General features: G+C 44.4%; 4 protein-coding genes across 5 annotated transcripts; 2 read left to right on the top strand and 2 right to left on the bottom strand.

The window, feature by feature from the left end:
* The first annotated feature begins 135 nt into the window (after window positions 1-135).
* Window positions 136-3,756, top strand: LOC142937686 (large ribosomal subunit protein uL3-like). Its single transcript, XM_076080738.1, has 10 exons — window positions 136-201; window positions 772-964; window positions 1,302-1,470; window positions 1,576-1,711; window positions 2,255-2,441; window positions 2,535-2,695; window positions 2,834-2,935; window positions 3,180-3,275; window positions 3,443-3,562; window positions 3,697-3,756. Exons 1-10 carry the CDS (start codon window positions 136-138, stop codon window positions 3,754-3,756), a joined length of 1,290 nt encoding a protein of 429 aa, XP_075936853.1.
* Window positions 3,757-3,908: 152 nt separating this feature from the next.
* LOC142944876 (testis-expressed protein 2-like) lies at window positions 3,909-15,403 on the bottom strand. Of its 2 annotated transcripts, XM_076086061.1 has the most exons (13): window positions 14,928-15,403; window positions 13,595-13,727; window positions 10,464-11,793; window positions 9,507-9,707; window positions 8,828-9,107; window positions 8,454-8,641; window positions 7,684-7,884; window positions 6,776-6,875; window positions 6,149-6,281; window positions 5,903-6,040; window positions 4,928-5,137; window positions 4,717-4,837; window positions 3,909-4,551 (listed from the first exon to the last, which is right to left on the bottom strand). In XM_076086061.1, the coding sequence occupies exons 3-13, from the start codon at window positions 11,640-11,642 to the stop codon at window positions 4,405-4,407; spliced, it is 2,898 nt and encodes a 965-aa protein (XP_075942176.1). In that variant the 5' UTR covers window positions 11,643-11,793; window positions 13,595-13,727; window positions 14,928-15,403; the 3' UTR covers window positions 3,909-4,404. The 2 variants fall into 2 exon arrangements, with proteins under 2 accessions (XP_075942176.1, XP_075942177.1); XM_076086062.1 differs by lacking the exon at window positions 13,595-13,727.
* Window positions 15,404-16,525: 1,122 nt separating this feature from the next.
* LOC142944874 (uncharacterized) lies at window positions 16,526-18,685 on the bottom strand. Its single transcript, XM_076086058.1, has 2 exons — window positions 18,393-18,685; window positions 16,526-18,079 (listed from the first exon to the last, which is right to left on the bottom strand). Exons 1-2 carry the CDS (start codon window positions 18,574-18,576, stop codon window positions 16,890-16,892), a joined length of 1,374 nt encoding a protein of 457 aa, XP_075942173.1. The 5' UTR covers window positions 18,577-18,685; the 3' UTR covers window positions 16,526-16,889.
* Window positions 18,686-19,074: 389 nt separating this feature from the next.
* Window positions 19,075-21,150, top strand: LOC142944875 (methionine-R-sulfoxide reductase B1-A-like). Its single transcript, XM_076086060.1, has 4 exons — window positions 19,075-19,232; window positions 19,841-19,983; window positions 20,182-20,296; window positions 20,748-21,150. The coding sequence occupies exons 1-4, from the start codon at window positions 19,100-19,102 to the stop codon at window positions 20,765-20,767; spliced, it is 411 nt and encodes a 136-aa protein (XP_075942175.1). The 5' UTR covers window positions 19,075-19,099; the 3' UTR covers window positions 20,768-21,150.
* The last annotated feature ends 102 nt before the right edge of the window (window positions 21,151-21,252 follow it).

Genomic DNA, 21,252 nt, shown 5'->3' with positions numbered 1-21,252 from the left:
AGAGATTACCCTCTTCCCTCCTCCGAACTTCTCATGTCAGAATTTGGCAGAGATTGCCTTGTTTGAAAGCGAATACATCTCCTCAGCTGGGCCAAACCCCAAATTAGAGCCCTTACACTCGGTATCGTCTTATGTATGACCCTTACTTCAGCACTTGCCCCTTTCTCATTCTATTCCTCGACCGGACAGTGTGCGGACATGGTTAGTGCTCCTCATAATTCTTGACTCTTTTCTTACTATAAAGGATACATTGATTTACAGTTTTATCATCTACATGTGTGCATGTGGCCATCTGGGTTTATGAGGCAAGATGAGGCATATTGAAATGTAATCTTGTAATGGCTGCCGTGGAGGAGACCACTTGGAATACTGAAATGGTGACTTTCTTTGTTTGTGGCATCCCATTGTTTGAGTTTTGTTTATAATTCGGCCTTTGCTGGATTTCTGAATCACATTCAGTGTGACATAGAAACCAATGTAGAAAGTATGAACACATTACCTGACACATTGAGATTAAGGGGCTTGACTCTATGTATTCTTTTGGCCCTTAATATAGGGTTTTAATATCTGAAGAATTTAGGGAAGTTGGGACTAAAAACAGAGCAGAGGATTCATTTTTACTGCATTGAGTACAGGCACGCATTAATGTGTCTCTTCTTAATCTACTACTGTAGTTCTTGTGTTATTATTTAAAAAAATCATTGCAGTACAGTCGGGTTACATTTCAACGGTGTTTGACATTATTAAGGAATATGATTTATGCCTTTACAGTCTCATCGCAAATTCCATGCACCCCGCCATGGACACATGGGGTTCCTGCCCCACAAGCGTAGCAGGAAGCATAGGGGCAGGGTGCGGACGTGGCCCAAAGATGACCCCAGCCACCCTGTCCACCTCACTGCCTTCCTGGGATACAAGGCCGGCATGACCCACACGCTGAGGGATGTGCACCGCACTGGCCTCAGTATGTAGACTTACTGCAACATGGATGCATGGGAGGATTGAGAAAAACAACATTATCTTTGAGTAATGTTTGCTGTTTGTTTGTTCGAGAGGATAATGGGCTGATAAGATCAGGTGTTGCATGGAACCCTACAGTGTTCTTTACATATTTAATACAGTTTAGCTTCTGGAAGCATGACGCATTATTACATTATTACAATGTTACAGGATGTAATCAGTGGGTTATATACTGTTTATACATGTATTATCTGTTAAAATGCTATGCTCGATTGAGCTTTACTGAATACTGACAGTTAAAATATCTCAGCAGATGAATATATACCATGTTTCTCCCACAGAGCAATCAAAGCGAGAGCAAGTGGAGGCGGTTACCATCATTGACACTCCTCCAGTCATTGTGGTGGGGGTAGTGGGATACATTGAGACTATCCGTGGCTTGCGTTCCCTCAAAACCATCTTTGCGGAGCATCTCAGTGACGAGTGCAAGCGCAGATTTTATAAAAACTGGTGTGTGATTACACGTTGTTCCCTTGTATGTGTGCATTGAGCAGTTGCTGCCTTGCTGACACCGTTGTTTTTTTTCTTTCTTGACTGGGCTTTTTTGTATTTCAGGTACAAGAGCAAGAAGAAGGCCTTCACCAAGTACAGTAAGAAGTGGCAGGATGAGACAGGAAAGAAACAGCTGGACAAGGATTTCGCTCAGATGAAGAAATACTGTTCAGTAATCAGGGTTATTGTTCACTCTCAGGTAGGCCAGCCAGTTTACACCTAAATTCAAAGCCCAATCCAGTTTTAGAGACACACTGTCCCATCCCATGTCAGTCAGACTCCACTGGTCTAATGATTGGATTCTATTCACCTATTGGCCGCTACTGAATCCACCCATGCAAAAGGGCAGAGGTGTCAGAGTTGTCCACCCGACCACATGCATCCCAAATCCCCCGTGCTGCTAAGAGCCAACTCTGACTACGACACATTGAGGGGAGCACTGGAGGCTGCTGTTTCAAATAGCAGTTTAAAAATAATTCTCAGGGCAGAACCTGGCTGCTCACCCAGGCTTTGCCGAAAGCTGCTGGGATCTTTGTCTGTGCAGGTTTCAGCTTCAGAAGTGAGAATAAGATCAAAATGTGCCCTTGAATATCAGGGCTGTGGTAGTCGCCTTGAAAACGGCTTTGAACATGATCCTGTGCTAATTAATAAATCTAAAAATAAAAAGACTTTCTAATTAGAAAAGCCTTTTCTAGATTTTAGGACTCCTTTCAGTTGCAGTTACGTGCTTCTCCATTTCCAGGTGCGATTGCTGGCCGTAAAGCAGAAAAAGGCCCACATCACGGAGGTGCAGCTAAACGGGGGAAGCATCGCGGACAAGGTGGACTGGGCTAAGGAGCACCTGGAGCAAGCTGTGCCTGTCTCTGCCGTCTTCTACCAGGATGAGATGATTGACATCATCGGAGTCACCAAGGGTCATGGCTTTAAAGGTTGGCAGCATGCTGTGACTATTTGTGCCGGTCCAAGGGCTTGTAAGATAAAAAGTAATACATATATTTATTTCTGTCTCTTTGTGCTGATAGGTGTGACAAGCCGCTGGCGCACAAAGAAGCTTCCCAGGAAGACTCACAAGGGTCTGAGGAAGGTGGCCTGTATTGGAGCCTGGCATCCGGCCCGTGTGTCGTACACTATAGCTCGTGCAGGTCAGAAGGGCTATCACCACCGCACTGAGATCAACAAGAAGGTTAGCTCATTGATAGTTTCACCCATAAGACTTCATCTTCATCTGTTCTTTTGTAAATAAGCTTTTTATTGTGAGTATATATTTCGATTTACAATATGTTATCATGCTTGAGCTCCTCACTTCCTCATGTGTCCTCAGATCTACCGTATTGGTAAGGCAGTGCACATCCGGGACGGAAAGGTGATCCGGAACAATGCCTCCACTAGCTACGACACTACCCAGAAGGCCATCACGCCCATGGTACTCTCATATCTTAAGAATATAATATGCACTAAAAAGGCTCTTTCTAAGATCCTGTATTGATGATATAATAACCACACCTGCACATCACACTGCAGCTCTGCACATAGCTTTATAAAGCATCATGATGTATCACTGCTGGTATGATAATATTTTATAAGGTGTTATGGAAAACATGGTGCTCTCAGCAAATGTCTTCCTGAACACTCCTCATTTACTCTCCATTCTTTTTCTATTCCTGTAGGGAGGCTTCCCTCACTATGGTGAAGTGAATAATGACTTTGTCATGGTGAAGGGCTGCGTGGTCGGGTGTAAGAAACGCGTCCTCACCCTCAGAAAGGTAGTGTGATCAAGAAAGTCAACTTTTAGATCTCACAGGCAGCTTGCAGTATAAGTACACAGTTGTAGCATCTAATTTACTCTCACAGTTAAACGCAAGATTCCTAGTGCATTATTGCAGGACATGTACCGTATGTGTACATCTTTGTCTGTCTGCCCCCCCCCCAGTCTTTGCTCGTGCACACGTCTCGCAAGTCCAAGGAGACCATCGAGCTCAAGTTCATCGACACCACCTCAAAATTCGGCCATGGCCGCTTCCAGACTGCCCAGGAGAAGAAGGCATTCATGGTGAGCTTGTGAAAAGCATGGTGAAAAGTTTGATGCACACACAAATCTGATTAACAGGAAATTCTGCAGGGTAACATAATCAACAGCTGACTCCTTCGTCACTGTTTTAACACTGTCCTCTGGTTTACCTGCAGGGTCCGCTGAAGATGGATGTCCTGAAAAAAGCGACGGAGCCTCTGACCGAGGAGGCCTGAAAGCAATTCTCAATTTTCATACAGTAATAAAACACAGAAACACCAAAGTGTGATCGTGTCATGTAAATTAACGTTGGTGTTGCATAATTGATGTGTATTTGTTTTAACTGGATTAATTATACATTTAAATGGAATAATTACCATAGATTTAACAGGTTTTTATTCGCTGATAATCCATGAGTTTATTTACATTGTTCAAAAACAACATGCACCATGGAAGCTTGATCATCATTATCATCTCCATGTTTTTCATCAGTGGATTAGAAAATGATTAAATAGATAGTTTGTTAATTCAACATTCTTCACCAGTGGTCATCTACAGCACCTTGTTTTGACGTGCATCTAGTACTTACATCTTTTATCAGTGTTGACATCAAATTTAAAAAAAAGTGCTCTAACTGGTATACAGTTCAATCATCTTCACAGTAAAGGGCACTTTAGCACCATTCTCACAGTCCCGAGGTCGCTGCACTTGCTCAGCTGCATTCATCCTGCACTGGTTACAATCAACACGCTCAGGATAAACACCAAGCCGGTACCCAGCTGCAGCAGCCTCGGAATCAATTAGAGAGTCATGGCAATAGCTGCACAGTGGCCTTTTTTTTTTTTTTACATCGACATAATCTCATCTGTGGCCTCAAAGGGGCACTACTCTGACAGGTCGTCCTGGGACTCCATGGAGGACTGGTGGGATGAGGAATGGATTGAGGATTGGTGGGATGCAGGTGGGTTTTCCAGGCCGGATGTCATCAGGGGCAGATACAGATCATCCATATTGGGCATCACAAGCACTTTCTGTTGAGGGGCAAAGGACAACAAAACCATATTTAATAATTAGTGCAATATGTTTTTAATGATATGGGAAATGGTACTTCTCATACTCCTGTACCGTCACAGAGTATCTTTGAATTATTCTTTTAATCTTTTTCTGCACGTCGACAGATTCACTGATGGACTGACCTGGAACTCACACTGCAGTTTTCTCTCGATCCACTCAGTGACGTGAGTGAAGGTGACCTCCCTCTCCCCGAGCGTGGGTCGCACATGAAGGTCTAACTTGGGAGGCACCCGGAAACTGTACCTGAGAGGAGAGAACAAGAGAAAAAGACTGTGTGAGAAAAGAAAGAAACCTTTGAATTCATGGCATGAAATGACGTTGTAAACTCAGTACCATATCCTGTCAGTAGGGGGAGGTGGGATGTTGATGGCCAGAGTGCCAGAGAGCTCCAGGACCTCGACGCTGAGCATCAGAGGCATGTTAGACACCTCAGCTATCTTCTTCCTGATGTACTCGTTCTCGGTGGCTTTCTGGAAGTACTTGGACTTCGCTATCTTGTCCACAAATCTCAAGATCTTCCTACTTGTGCTGCTACCAGCGTGCCTGGATGAAGGATTAGGACAAGGGCACAAATGCAGTGTAGGGCTGTGAATTAGAAAACTACTGGGAGTGGGACATTGGGAAATTAGTGGTGCCACATCATGTGTTTTCACATCATACGCAAACCACCTTATTTACAACAATTTCTTGGCTTGTAAATTACTATTCATGTCAACATGCAAGTGTTTGTTACAACTGTGAAGTTTTTTTAGAAATCTACAATATATTCAAATAGGCAATATGTAAGTTATGTTTTATGTCATTCCTGCCTTTGAAGACCTGAAAACTGTCCCGCACATAAACACATTCACACATTATAGACACTTGCTCTGACAGTAAGTTGTGAGTGCAGGAAAAGCACAGGTGGACTTAATGACCTTAACGATGCAGCACTGCAATTATGGAACCACAGCGCTGCATCGTTAAGGTCATTAAGTGCTTTTTCTCTTCTGCACACAAGTCAAAAAATGTCAGCAATCAGCATATTCACACACAGTTCACATAGTTTACACACATCATCGTAACTCCATCTTCTACGTCCAGATGTCGCTCTTTTATTTTGTCACATTTGATCACCAATAAAAGATTGAATAAAAACATTATTGGTTACACCTGTGTTTGAAAAAGTCAAAATATCGCCTGTGAAAAAGTAGCATTTTTTTTTACCATTTTAACACCTGCACATCACTAAATAGGATGCGACCACAAGTGCAGCATGCGGAGTGTGACCTATAATCCATGCTATATTTCTTCTGTGTGATAGCTTACCCTTCAGCTGCTACCACTGTGCTCTTCTCCCCTAGAGACGCCTGCGGCTCAAAGGGGGGGGCTTCCTCTTCATCAGACGAGCCTGCGCTGGACGACTCTTCATCACTATCGGCCAGTACACACAGCCGGGGCTTAGAGCTGAAAAACACACCAGTGGTACCTGTTAATGCAAACCACTGAGCTAAGGAGCCTGATTCCTCCTCCAGCGTCATCTATTGAGGAATATGAAACGGAGATGGGCCTCACCCCACTTGCTGGGTCTCTAGAACGCTGTGAGCCTCGTCCTCTCCATCTTTGCCCAGTTTACACAGGTTCATCTTAGTCTCCAGGGTCATCTGAAGGCAGCCTGTGTACACCACCTCCAGCTCCAGCCACAGGCCTTTGAGATAGAAAAAAACAAACAGGTAGCAGGTAAGATCAGATCTCTGAACAAGCGTCGCGTCTAGATCTGGCCTGGCACAGTGTTGTTGCAGAAGGGACATTAGATCAACAGAGGATAGCCCGGGCATGTTTGTTAATTAAGATCAGTCAAGGCCAACAGGATTGCTAATCTCAATGGAAGGCTTTTAGGGTTAGTGCAATAAACTAATAAAACAAATGTGATCATGGCCTGAGCTGAGGTTTGTGTCTGAGAGAGGAGGCTGTTGGGTTAACTTTATTGGTTGACTCCTCCACATACCAAGTTGTACAGAAAAGATTAAGGCAAGACCAAAGAGTTTACAGCCAAGCTAGTGGGTTCGTGGGGCTTTACATAGGCACAGCAATGCTCTGAGCCGCACCTCTAAAATGGCTAGCAATCAAAAAAGCAAGTTTGTGTATAAATGTGTTCTTATCCAATGCAACATGTCTGAGTGTAAGTACACACAACTGTACCTCTGCGGTCAAGTGTTGGTGGGGAGGTGCTGAGGACTTGAGGTAGACAAGTACCCATGTCCAGATCTGCCAGCGTCAGCTCATTCATGAAGTATGGCAACTTGTAATGAGACAAACAACACCTTTAGTTAGTAAACATGCATGCGTTCATGTCAGACATTAAAATAAAAAAAACCTGATGAAATCAGAGAAAAACAAATAGAGAGGCTCCACAGAGGAAGATAATTACTTCAAACTAATGAGCGAGCAGTGGGAAATCTGCAGTGGTGTGTGTGTGTGTGTGTGTGTCTCTGAAGGAGAGAGGAGCAATATAGTAAAAGGATGGTGTGTGTCAAAGAGGAGAGCAGGAAATGATAAATGAGATGCTGCAGTGCCATCCCTGCTCCACTACTCACTCCCACCTCCCACCTTTGCAACCAGAGGGAGTGCATTATCAGCAGACACTCAAACACACACACACTCAAACACACACACACACACACACACACACACACACACACACACACACACACACACACACACACACACACACACACACACACACACACACACACACACACACACACACACACACACACACACACACACACGCACACACAGAAAAGAAAGCTGCGGCGTTGATGTGCCTAACGTCACATCTTTTGACCTCGGGCACAAACCAGCGCTATTGGTCAGGCTGTATCATCGAGTGACCCACTTTGCAGAGCTCTGACCTGTAGTGCACTCACTGTTGCCTGCCCACGTCATTAGTCAGCATGACACTGATGATGCTGCTGCTGATGGTGTGGATATGAAGATGAATGTGCTTATAATAAAAAATGAAGAGCATCAGCTGAACCCATCATTTTGTAAACTAAGGACTTCTGACTAACCTTGACAAACAAATCGCCATCCTCATCCACTCTCACCTTGATCTTGCTGAGTTTCTTCTGGATCTTGTGCGCCACCTGATCGGTCCAGTACTTCTCCTGCAGGAAGTCCCAGAAGATCCGTCCCACCAGGGAGTTCACCCAGGTGGGCTGGCCCTCTGCCGAGCGGCCCTCTGCCACTGAACCTGCGCTGGGCTCATCTCCTGCTTGACCTCCAGATCCATGCTCTTCATTGTGAGTCTGCAGTGAAAGCATTTATGTTTGCACATGCGTTTTTCAGAGGGTATACTCCCCGATAGGACCGAGATGCGCAGGTAGAATTTCTTGCCATTTCTATACTTATCCATCCTCAAGCCGCATTTACGCCAACCCTTTTCCTCCTGTAAATACCAGCACAGACTGTCTCTATGTGGGGTGCCAATCCCGACCAACCCAAACCAGGATTAGCAGCTCTGCACTCAGTCCCTATTAATCTCCTTCCAGCCAGGTGACACCTGATATTTCTGCACATTGACATTTGGTCTAGTCAGCAGGGATGTTTGGCTGAGCCAGCATCCTAGACAAGGCTGGTTTAAGCGCAGAGCAGAACGGAGGAACAGTAGCCGATATTGACCTTCTCTGATCAATGGGAGGTATGTAGAGTATTAGCATGACAAGCAGAGGGTCAGTGGAGCAGAGACACATTTCTCATATCTGCTCAGGCTGTAAATGAAACCTACGGAGAGCTTACATGCCTTCACAACATCCAGCACTGTGATGCGATACCTGATACTACATCTTAGAAATACATAAATGTGTTGCTCATTGACCTTCTTGTGGGCTGTGGGGCTTCCCTTGTCACTATGGCAGGGGCTGGGGGTGGGATTGCAGCTCGGCGTGCCAATCAGTTGAGTCATGTAGATGCTGTACTCCAATAGCGTTCTTGTTTTCAGAGCTCCCGGCAAATCATGCAGCTCCTCTGGGCCTTCTCTGGCAGCGTCTCCAGCACATGGTGTTTCTGAGTGACAGAGAAGGTGAGTCGGCGGAAAGGAGCTGGTGAATCGAACGCCAGGACTCACAGAAACAGTACAATTCTGCATGATCATCAATCTGTCCTGAACGTGATTCAACAACGACTGTATACGTGTTTAAAACAAGGAGGTGATGTCGCTCCCAACCACCATGAATTCAAACACCATCTTACCTGCACTCTCCTCCCTGCTCACACTGCTCTGGGCTCCAGCCCGGGAGGCAGACAGGAAGTGCTGGAACCAGTCCTCCTTCTCTCTTCCTGTGCGGCCAAACAGGTACAAGGTGACAGGAAGCTGGTGGTCCGGGACCGTGTGTCTCTCTGCCCTTTCTTCCTCCTCCTTCCCTTCGATTACACTCTCCTCCCCGACCTCCCCCTCAGCCAGAGTGACGCAGACGGGGTACTTCTTGTTCCAGATCCTCTTGCGAGCCAAACCGGGCGGCAACAGAGACACCTGGGATGAAGAGTAGCAGGAAGAAATGATAAAGGACAAGTGTAATTTTCTTCTTATTAGCATTTTCTTTCTACAAGAGATGCTGAAAGCCAGAAATTGTGTTGATAGTTTTTCATTGCCAAAGAGCTCCCCACATTGATTAGATTGTGTGTTAGCTTTATTCTATCACCATATTGGAAGCTATTGTAGCCTGCTTCAATATGCTACTGGGACAGCAGCCGGGTCAAGTTTATTCAGAGCATCATCACTTCGTTTGTAATCCTTCTGGTCTTTCACCTCCGTGTTGAATGACAATGTGGGTGCAGAGAGATGAGAGTTCAGGCGAGAGGTCACCTTCTCTTTTACTCCCCTCTGAGGAACGTGAGGGCCCAGAAATTAGAATATATATCACGTACTGACCTTACAGTTAGCCAGCGTGTAAGTACGTGAGCGCAAAAACACGGCCTCGTGGGACGTCTCGTCGAACGCTGCCCACCGGGGGATGTTGTTACGTGGGTATGCCAGGCACAGCTGGCTGCCCTCCAGGGTGACGTAGACGGAGTGTGTGATGGAGAGGTGGAAGGTCTCAGGGTCGTAGCTGTGTGTCTCATTCATCCAGCCCTGGAAGACAATTATGAGGGTGTTTACCCCAACACAGTCACAAATCACCTTTTTCCTTTCATAATTGATATTAAGAGCAGGCTACATTGAGATGTGTTTAACTGAAGATGTGTTTATATATATATATATATATATATATATATATATATATATATATATAAAAATATATGTAAATCTTGCAAAAACTCTACTCAGGCGAATTTAATTCACAGCGAGTGGTGCAATCTGCGACAATATGGCTCAGCAGGAGGGGAAACATGAGACATCTATCTCATTTAACACAGTGGACGAGTCTTTGAAATAGCCTGCTGCTAGTAACTCCTCTGTCCTCGTTATATTTACCTTATATGAACCTGCTAACTCTGCATTTATCGAGGCAGCCAGCCCCACTCTCTCAGCAGAGCTGTCAAGAAGTGCTTTGAGAAAGCTATTATGAAAATAGCGTGCCCCTTCGATGCCGAACCTGCGGTGCCTGAGGACAGTTTTCTATAAAGTAATTATCTAAAAAACGAATCCATTAAGCACCGCTGACAGCTCACACGGCTGCTGTTGCTCATTGTTTTGATCTCTCAAAGATTAGAGCTTGAAGCTCATTTCCATGTAGCCAAATCAGGAAAACAAGAAGAGGCTTCATGCTCTGTGCCACAGTCACATGTGTAACACACTCAAAAGAAACAGGGAAGTTTGGATAAAAGTAGACACAGATGAAATGTCACCGTGTCACTTTCATGTTTACGCCTCTCTTTGTCGTGTTACCTCTAGGATTTCTGGATCCGTGAGCTCTCCATCTGGTGGCTCCATGTTCAGGGTTCTGGATCTGCTCAAACCGTTGTTGCTTCTGGCAGACGAGCGTCGCGGAGCAAACATGAACACAACCACCAGGCCCAACATGAAGCCACATGCAACCCCCACGGACAGACCCGTCACATAGGAGGGCAGGGGCAACACAAAGAAACCATAAGCCAGAAGACCCACAGGGAAGAGCCAGTGAAGAGGCAGCGATGAGCCTGGCACCGTGACTCTAGCCTGGGTGTAAGTTCTATGATGTGTCCCCTTGGATCCATTCTGGAGCTCCACCACCTGAATCACATCTCCATAAGTGCAGATTTCTAAATGGCTGTCACTGCTGTGGTGTTCTGGGGAGACGGAGGATTTTGTTAAGGAGCTCTTTCGGAGTCTTCTCAGAGACGTGTCACACACACCTCTGGGCTCACTTTCAGCTCTCTTTCGGCACTTGAGGTCTGCATCTTCACTGCCACCGTCTCTTCCACAGCTGCCTTGGGAGGACGGTGAGTCTCCGGCACCAGAAGCCCTCCCTTGCTTTGGGCTGCCGGAGCTTTCGTCCCCCATGATCTTACTCAGCATGCTCAGCGGATCCTGCATGGCCTCGGAGAACTTCCTCCGCGTGTCCTCCAGCTCAGCAATCAGCGAGCTGCCCCGGGGTTCAGCAGGAGGCGACACCCAGTCATCATTCTCGTTCAGCCCATCTGCTACAGGCCTGGTCTCTGGGATTTTGGGATGGGTTAGCTGCTTCCAGGGGTGCAAATGCAGCTTGGAGTCTGACTTGGAGAGGTTGACCTCTGGCTCGACCCGGCGGGAAATCTCGGTGCTCATGGACTTGACCAGGCTGAGCAGAGGTTTGCCTCGCAGGGAGCTGCTCTCCCTCGGCTCCAGGTCTGTGGAGGAGGATTTGACAAGGTTGGTGGTGACAAGCAGGTCTGCCGATGATGCTGATAGATCCGCTAAAGAGCCCGGGGATGAGGGGGGGTGAGGCAAAAAGGGAGGCTGGGAGCGGTGATTTAGGCTCAGGTCCAAATCCATCCCCAGGCTGAGGTCAGGCTGGCTGTCCCTTTTGCGTTGTTTGTCTTTGCTGAAGGCCACGGTGGGACCTTCATCGTGGCCGTCCAGGCTGAAGATGAGCTTGCTCTCTTCCATGCTGGCCCTCAATCAGGAGCTACTTGGAGGATGTGGTCGACCAAACGGAGTCCCCGAAGGCATGGCGCATGGCGCTAGCACTGGGAGTCTTTAACTGCATGTAGACTTGTAACAACCTCCTCTGGTAGCTTATAGTTCATCATGTTGAATGCTGGTGAGAAAGAAGAACACATGTAATGGTTAATTGAGCAACTAAGTTACTTTTTAAAGAACAACACAACATTTTACCTTTCTATTTCTGCCCTCTACATTTTTTAAAATAATTTTCTCTCAACCTTTGACCCTAATCTCCCTCGTCTTTCTCCTTTGTCCTTTTTACTGCTCCTAAAAAGGAATCATCCACAAGGTGTCATTAGCACAAAGTCTTTAATCCCACAGTCAGAGATAATCCCAAATTAGATGCAGTGATCCAATCCATCATCCTTGTTTGTGCCTAATTGACACGTCTGTTCTATCCGAGGAGCACTGAAAGATAATCAGTACAATAATCTTTTCTCTAGATATTTCTTATTTACATCCTCGGACAAGATTCTTTCAGAGATTCTTAACAGCAACTCTGCAATCACAAGACCACGTCTCTGAGCTGATGGCTAGCTGACGTGTGATTTAAATAAAACAACAGGAGACAACAACTTCATCTGGGACAGCATCTGCTCGATGAAAGCGAACACATCTGATGCGGAAGCAAACAAACCGACGCACCCCTCAAGATGAATAAATGTATTTTTGTAACTGATATTTACAGCCCAGACTCTCTCACAGAGTCCAGTTGTTGTCACTAAAGAGAGCTCAGTTTCAGTTGTTATTAGGAAGGCGTAAGCTTCAGCATGTCATGACTATAACTGGGAAGACAAGCCTCCTTTTTTTCAGCCACACCCTAGCTGCTGTCCATTAGGCCTTCGAAAGCATAACAATTAGACACTCCCTCGGGGAAATCACAGTTTATGGATCTACAACAGGCCCTTCATAGCTTGTGTCCATGTGACAACGACTGTCATGTGTTATGGCAGGCAGGCTGCACAACCCACACTCAACAGCTACGCTATGATCCAAACAGAGAGTGGTTTAACTGTAATCCTCCATACTTTGACGACAGCACTTGGGACATGGATTGAATCTGATGAATGGGTAATCAGACGTGTCTTTCAATTCCAGATACATTTGTGGCATCCTTGTTGTTCCCTCGCTCAAGTTGTCAGCCACACACGTGCATACTGCGGTGCATGTAGTCAAAACTAGCTTCATGAGCAATTTAAAGTGTCTGCGCTTACAGAAAAGTGCAGCATAAGAAAACTGACACATTTCAGTTTAATTCTCGTTACTCCCGAAGGTTACTCCACATGTGTCATATGAGTTTTGTTACCAGCCTGCCCTTTTGTAATCGTCATTGAACTGCACCCGTCTGCATTTGAGTCCTTCCTCTGCTCTCCAACTGAGACAAATTCATGCACTTATCCGTCCCTAAGAAGCTATTACGTGGACTCTTGTGATGATTTTTCTCATTCTACTTTTGTGTCCCTGTGCTAGTAAGTGATGTCATGTTTAATCTTCTTGTTCAGAGCAAACACTGCAGCCGGATCCTTACATAACGAGGGTGATCGTGCAGACACAAACTCATATTTCCTGACCTTTAGAGTGCACATTTTTTACATAACCACAGAAGGAGAAAATGCAACAGTAGTAAGACACTTCAGCAATTTGCCATTGTCATGTATTGTAGATTCTAGTCCTGACCTTGATGAAAGGCTGCAGATTATAATCTGCTACCATGTCTTTAACCTAATTTAACTTTCTCATTGGCTCCCATCTTATCTGTTCCCTTCTCTGCACACTTGTTTATGTGGAGCGATGTTACATTTTCAGCACCAACCTGATGCTCTCTTTGTGAAATCTAATTAACCAAAAGTGCTGCTCTGCCAGCGCTTAAGCTGCTCCAGACAGTCCTGCATTACCCTAATCAATTTCTGCTTTGGAGTTAATTTGGATCAGTTGTTGCCGACAGGGAGAGGAAAACCGTTGCTGCTCTGTGGAGTACGGAGTCAGCAGGGATTTGGCAGCTTTCCAGTCAGGACTGTGGATGAACCTCTGCAGGAAGGAAGAAAAAACATGAGGACCGAAGTCTGGATCCACATTTTTTGGTTTGTCCCTTAAGAGAGGAAAGTGGAGTAGATTTTGCTATTTCATTTTCTAAAGGAAAATGTCTTGATTGTAGTTAAAAACGGTCCGATGCCCCTAATCGAGGTCAGAGGGCGAAGTCTTAATCTGGTCTAAATGAAATGTACTTAATTGACATTTTCCAGAAGAAAGGTCACATAGAGCTTTTAATGAGTATTTATTTTCATCAGTTTGCTGATTATTTTCTCTATCAATATATTAATTGTTGATGAAATGTAAAACATGTTGTGAGAGGATGTTTATCATAATTTGGTCAAAGTGGATGTCTTTAAATCTCTTGTTTTGTTCAACCCAAGAAAACAAGGTTTGGACAAGGTATTGCTATCAGGAATCTTTAATAACTGCAGGTATTAGAGGCAACATTAAAGGAAAGGTAGTGAGCCTCATGGGCTGTCCTAAAACATGCTAACTAATGACACAAGGCAAAGTGATATTCGAGAGTCTGAGTTGACAGTATAGTGGATTATTCTAAATGGATTAAAAAGGTAGAGGAAGAAATGACGTGACCATCAGAAAATCCCGCTTTGATCCCTGACGTCTGCATGGGATTGAATCACACCACTCTGTCCTCTTCTTGGCCTTTCTATTCTGGTCACACAAGGACAATTGGATCCAATTAAAGCTATCCATTGTTTTCTTTCTGCGAGGAACTTCATGAAAACCCCAGTTGGAGTGCTGTGTGAGTAAACGAGACTTGTATTTGCAGCCTGGCAAACACACGCTGTCAAACGGCTTAACGCTTTCCTCAAACTACCACTTGACCCTGACGACTGGCACATTTGGCACAGGACTCTGTGTTTGTCTGGGTATCACATGGTCAGTGTTAGTACAGCTGTACTTCATCTCATTAAGACATCATTCAGACAATATCTCCGGGGCTAAAAAGGTTCACAGTTAATGGAGAATGCCAGCCAAACCATCACTCAGACAGTCAGGTGAGTCCCGTTTGTCCCTTTTAAACTTTCCATCAGTCTGTACTCTTTCTCTCCTCACCTGTAGAAAATGTCGCACGTCTTTCTATTTCAAATTAAAGGCAGCTATTCTACAGCACTGATGACAGAAGCATTGCGTGTGCTGCTACCGGTAAAAAAAACAACAACAGCTTCTTACCTGAATGTGGCATGTTGGCTCTCGTGATATCAGTGAACGAGGTTTGTGCTTCAAGTGCGGGCTGCAGTGCTCAGTGTAGATGCTGCAGAGCGCGGGGACGCGCACCATGCACCGGCAACAAATACACTCACTCAACTTTACTCGGATTGTAGCCAATCTTCGTTGCACAAAAAGCACGTCACAACTACGTAGAAGGTGTTTTATCTAAATGCACGGTTTGTAAAATATTCGCGTCCAGCGCCGTTTCACATCGCTTCTTCCCGTTCCGCTTCACGAGGAGTCAACCCAATACAGAACAATGTGATTATTGGGAGTCCTGGCTGCAGACCGGACGACACTGTAATCCAGATTAGACCGGAGAGGCCAACAGTTGACGGAGCGGCGACTCTTCTCTGCTGCTGCGCTCAGCGTCAAAACACAGACGGAGCTCATCTCTCCGCCTCTGACATCGCAGTCCTGAACGCTGCAGACTTATGTAATTGCAAGACCTGGAAAAAAAATCATCCATGCTCAAAATTGCTGCTCATAAGCCTCTTATTTAAAAGACAGCATGTTTTTTTTGTTATTGTTGCGAGGGATGCAGAGATCTGTACATTAAATCAATTTATTTCACTTTTTCTTGATGAATCTTCATCGTGTATCTCATTATTGGGGCTAAATTGTGTTTACATATGGTAAATATCTCTGAGTTTTTGGCTTTTAGGATCTGGGTGGATTATTGTTGTGTCCACTCAACCAGCAGAGCTGCAGGGGGGGGGGGGGGGGGGGCAGACACAGACCTTGTGTGACCTGACATTTACCTGCTGGCTGCACACAATTTCATGGACGGATTAATACACTTGCATTACTAGTAGTATTAAAAAAATGTTGCTGTTGTACTCTACAAGTCAGAGTTCATGCACAAAACAGAGATTGATTGTACTGTCTGACAGTTGCTTGTATTTGTGCTATGGGTTCTTTAGAGCAAATTATGAAAAATATAGTGTTATAATAAACCAAAATACTGCCTCGTGAACAGTAACTTTGGTGTGTCTGCTGCCACCTGTTGGCCAAGCTGCAGAAGAACACATCTTTTAGAGCAGCAGGGTGATGCAGCCACCTGTACTTCATTAGAGGAGTAAGCATCCACAGATGTACTGTATTATTAACACACTGTGTCTCTGTACACCCTTAAATGCTAATAGCAACAGTCGAATATGGTGAACTTGGGAAATAGGTTGAAAATACTGCTCATATTTATCATATTTCAGATGTAAACAATAGGCATGGGGAGCAAACTAATTAGTATTATGCTTTGGAAATTCCCCAGACTGTGGTGATTACAACTGAATTCCCTCGAAATGTATTTAACGTGATCAGTGCAGATGTTTGGATCCCATAGTAAAACTCAAGAACTGTGCTTTAGGACACTGCTAGGGGTCAAATAATACACTAATTAATAAACTTCACTCTCTTCCAACTCACAAGTAATAATACACATATTGTTATTTGACTTTAATACCATATAGGTAGCTTTATACTGTATGAGTATTAGATGTTTGGACTGACGGATGAATAACACTGGTGTAAATAGACTAAAGGTAAACGGACTACTGGAATGTGATATGACAGGTTATTCAACTTTATTGTCCTCCATGTGGAAATTTGGTTTCACCAGGAAGCCATTACACAGAACAGTATGCAATAACACAAACATGAAATGTGAAAGAAAGCAGCTCCAGAGATGCTGCTCTTCACTCTTCGGTCTCAATGATACCTGTGGGACTCATTTAACCCTCTTAATAAGTGCTAACATATCTCAGCGGTCTAACACATATCAACCCAAACCTAAAGGTATTCACAAACATATTTAGATTGTGTTGGTTTTTTTCTACCAAATAAAGGAGTTCTTTAAATTATTCCTCAAAATCAATCTAACTCACCGGTATTTATGATTTGTAATTGAGCTCCGAGGTCCTGTGTTCACTCGGTGACGGCCGTTTCATGAGTTTGCAGGTGCACCTTCAGATTAGGCGCAAACCTGTATCTCATGCCACAAATACGGCAGCTATATGGCCTCTCTCCTGTGTGTGTGGTCCTATGTCTAGTCATCTGTCCGCTTTGGCTGAAACGTTTGCCGCAAATGTCACACGGGTACGGTTTTTCTCCCGAATGGTATCTCATGTGTGTTTTGAGATGACTGCTGGTGTTAAAAAGTTTGCCACACAGGCCACATTGATACGGTTTCTCCCCTGAATGGCTTCTTTTATGAATCGTAAGGTTCTGGCTCTGGCTGAACGCTTTCCCACAGATATCGCAGTGATACGGTTTCTCCCCAGAATGGGTCCTCACATGCACGATCAGATGCTCTCTTCGGTAAAATGTCTTGCCGCATTCTTGACACACAAACTCCTTCTTGCCCGTGTGTATTCTCTCATGTAGCCGGAGACAACGGACATTGGCGAAAGTCTTGCCACAAATGTCACAAAAATATGTTTTGTTGTGGCAACCTTTCACGTGAGTTATCAGCTCATTTGAAGACAGGCACGTCCTCCCACAGACAGTGCAATCAAAATTGTTCTCATGTGTTTTTATGTGCTTCATCAAGGAGCCGATGTACTGGAATCCCTTGCCACAAAAATGGCAAAAACTGCGACCCTTGTCACTTTTAGGTGAACTTTTGTCATTGGTTAATGCTCCTTTGTCCTCATTGACGCTGCCACTCTGATCTTGCAATGTCTTTCCTTTCCTCTTCATTGTTTTGGTCTGTTCTCCTTTGTTATTCACCAACTCCTCATCACTGTCATTGTTCTCACTCTGAGCCGCAGACCCGTCTGAAGAAACTGGTCGCATTTCATACGATACTGGCGTCTGATCTTGCTCACTTTTCACAACTTCAGGAGAGGGAAAACCCATCTCTTGTGTTTGACTGTCACCCCCAAGTTCCTCCTGCTCTTCTTTTATCTCCGACATCAAGAAGTCTGTCTGAACCGAGCAGTAGTTCCAGGTATCGTGGTCCGGATCTGCACTGGTTTGAGAGGCTCCCGGGACCTTGGCACCCAGACTGGAGCTAGACTCTTCTGGTGTTGAGGGTCCTGGGTTCTCCTGCAGCTGTGATGCAGCACATTGGTCTCCACTTTTAACTGTGCTGCTGGTCAATGAAGGCTCTGCAGCTGCAAAAGAAGGGACAGGAGCACATGTTAACCCACAGCCTTTCTGGTAAGTAAGTCATTTTCTAAAAAGATACACACAATACAAAAAACCCCTCAAATTTAGAGTTACAATCAGGAACAGCGAACAAGAGGGGCGCAACATCTGTAGCTAACGTTACATAGCTAACGTTACTTAGCTAACGTTACATAGCTAACGTTACATGGCTAACGTTACTTATTCTAGCACTACACTGCTAACGTTACATGTGGAGATCGGTACGGCAATGCGAGGGCCAAACCGCTACTAAAACAACACATTCAGCCAGTCTCAAACCTGATTTCTTTCGCAGGAAGTCGAGCGGGTGTCGCAGACTTTCAACCTCCTCTTTAGACCGACTAACTTCTGCTTCGTACATAGTTAACGTGATGGTTTTCTCCACCTCTCCGAGGATCTCCTCCGCCGCTGCGTACAGCCGCTGGTGAACAAACGACCTCAGCTGAAACATCGTGGCGTCCATGTCTTCTGGAGAGAATCACAGCACAAAACCATTAACGCCTAGTAGCTGGGATGGCAAGAAGATAAAGTCAGCTAACCTAGCTCAATGCTACAGCTTGTGATCCGCTAGCAGCCAATTTAGGACTTCCGGTTTTTAGTCGTTCAGAATAAAAGCGTCAATACATACATTAATAACATGGTAATTATGCTGGACATTGGTGATGCAGCTTTGTATTTGTTGTAAATTGAACGTTAACTTTAAACAGCTCAGGCTCTATGAAAGTGGGTTTACAATTTTTATTTCACCAAAAAGAAACCCAGTTTACAAAAGTAGGAACACTATACTGGGCCAATAAACGAGGTCAACCGAACAGAACTTATTTAAATCAAAATAGTTTTCATGTGTTTTTATGTGCTTCATCAAAGAGCCAATGTACGGGAATCCCTTGCCACACAAATGGCAAAAATACCACCCTTTTCATTTATAGCCGTTTTACTTTGAAGGTCGTACTCTTAAACCGGATGTCTTATTGTTGTCAGTTGGAATGTTTCTGATGGTCCAGATAACTTTTCACTGCGTCAAAGAGGAACCGGCCGGTACAAACTGTCTGTGGAGCACAGGGATGTCGTTTTGTAGTTTTTTCGGTGGAGAGGTCTATAAAGACCATTTTAAACCAGGTACCTTCATTACTTTAACTTCTTGTGCTTTATTCAAAATGTCTGCCTAACTTGTGCTGTTTAGAGACCGTTAACCAGAGTTAACCATAGCTAGCCTCTTTTAGCTAACTATTCATTGTAATGTTAAATAACTTTGGTTCGGAGTAAAGTATCGACTCCTGTCCATGTAGGCTGTAGCCACCAGTAAGAAGTTTAAGAAGGCTGGACACAGTTTGTCTAGTCACATAAAACTCGACAAATTGTTTGGCATGGAATGTAAATGGCAAAAAAAGGTTGTTTTGTAACCCATGCTCAGGTTACACAACAACTCTGTTACAAAACCGGTTTTTGTTTCCATCAAATGAGAAGTTGACTTCCTCTTAAAACAAATACAACATTATCTATACACATCATTACTACCAAAATGTTAAATATGAATACAACATATCCTTTAAAATACAATAATAACAAAACATGGTCACAGCTATCAATGTTAAAAGGAAACCAACATATTATCCCTAGTTTAACCTTGATGTCAGGTCTGAGGTCCTTAATAATAAAATGACCTTTTATATAGTTCTCTCATCGTGTTGCACTCAAATCATCATCTCCCATCCTTTACTCCTCAGGGGTTTATGTATGCTCCAAGTGTGAACACCAGCTGTTTACCAGCCGCTCCAAGTACGAGCACTCGTCTCCCTGGCCGGCCTTCACAGAGACCATCCATGAAGACAGTGTGTCCAAACACCAGGAGAGACCTGGGGCATATAAGGTACAATCAAAAGAAAATGCATTTCATAAACCTATCAGAGGACACTCAATATAAGTGTATTATGTTCCTGTCTAAAGGAACTAGCTGTAGGTAAACACGGTACAACCCTTAAGAGACTAGTGATTGTTTAGTGTATCAACTGCTGACCGTATCGAAATGCATGAATTCCTGATTCTGATGTCTGATGTGTTGTTCCAGGTGCGATGTGGGAAGTGTGGAAATGGTCTCGGCCATGAGTTTGTGAACGATGGGCCAGCCAGAGGCTCGTCTCGCTTCTGAATATTCAGCAGCTCACTGAAGTTCGTCCCTAAAGGTACGATAGTCCGATTACATCACCACACCAGGTTACAAGCACGGTTTGTGCCCCATTACACTGACTTTGTGTCATGTAGGCCCTAGGAATGCGTATTTACATATTGTACAGCAGATACCATGTGACCGATAAATCAACTGGGCCAATATATCATAAATATTTGCTTATTGTCATATTTACGTAGCAGCATCAGGCTTTGTTTTAGGCGGCACGACTTTTTGCCAGTATCAGATGTAGATTTTCCGGCAGGTGAAATTATCAACAGCCAAAATGTCTGTTGGGAAACGTGAGAACTAACATGTTATTCAAATAATCTCGAGAGTCTGCGCCCCGCTGTGCATTTACAGATGTTAGATTTCTGCTGGACTGCTTTAACACAGGTGGGTAAAGGAGAGTAAACTATATGTTTGTACAACCAGCTAAATGGTTCTGTTCTCTCGTCCCTCCACAGATAAGGTTGATGGACAGTAAGGTGAGCTGTTAGAGGGAATCGCTGCTGGACTCGTAGAAGTCTCTCTGTGCTGCTGAAGGTGTGGACAGCGGATGAAGTGTTCTGGGATAAAGCCCATCTGGGAGCTCCAGGGCTCTGATGAATGATGGCCACACTGGACAGCAAGAACAGAAGACCGGTCTCAACACCTTTTTTTTAATAAGCAATCATCATCATCTCAGGAAATGATTATTACACAATCACCAGTTTAATTTATAATGATTGAGGATTGTCTCACGGTGAGATTAGCTTTCTTATGATGCTATTAGCTATTTATTACTAAGAGATGAAACACGTCTGTTTATTTACCTTCAAGTCTGATATGCAAACTAAAATAAATCTATTTGAAATTAAAATAACACAATGCTCTCTGTCTTTTTCTACTGTCTGAGTAGTTTTAGTCCGTAATGTCAGTCACTAATGAGACAAGTAGGACAGATGGAGACACTTTTTGTTTGAATTTACA

This window comes from Anarhichas minor, unplaced genomic scaffold (genome assembly GCF_050575085.1).
Source record: "Anarhichas minor isolate MPS153535 unplaced genomic scaffold, ASM5057508v1 ptg000007l, whole genome shotgun sequence".
Lineage (NCBI taxonomy): Eukaryota > Metazoa > Chordata > Actinopteri > Perciformes > Anarhichadidae > Anarhichas > Anarhichas minor.
This window is presented reverse-complemented; position numbering and strand designations above follow the sequence as displayed.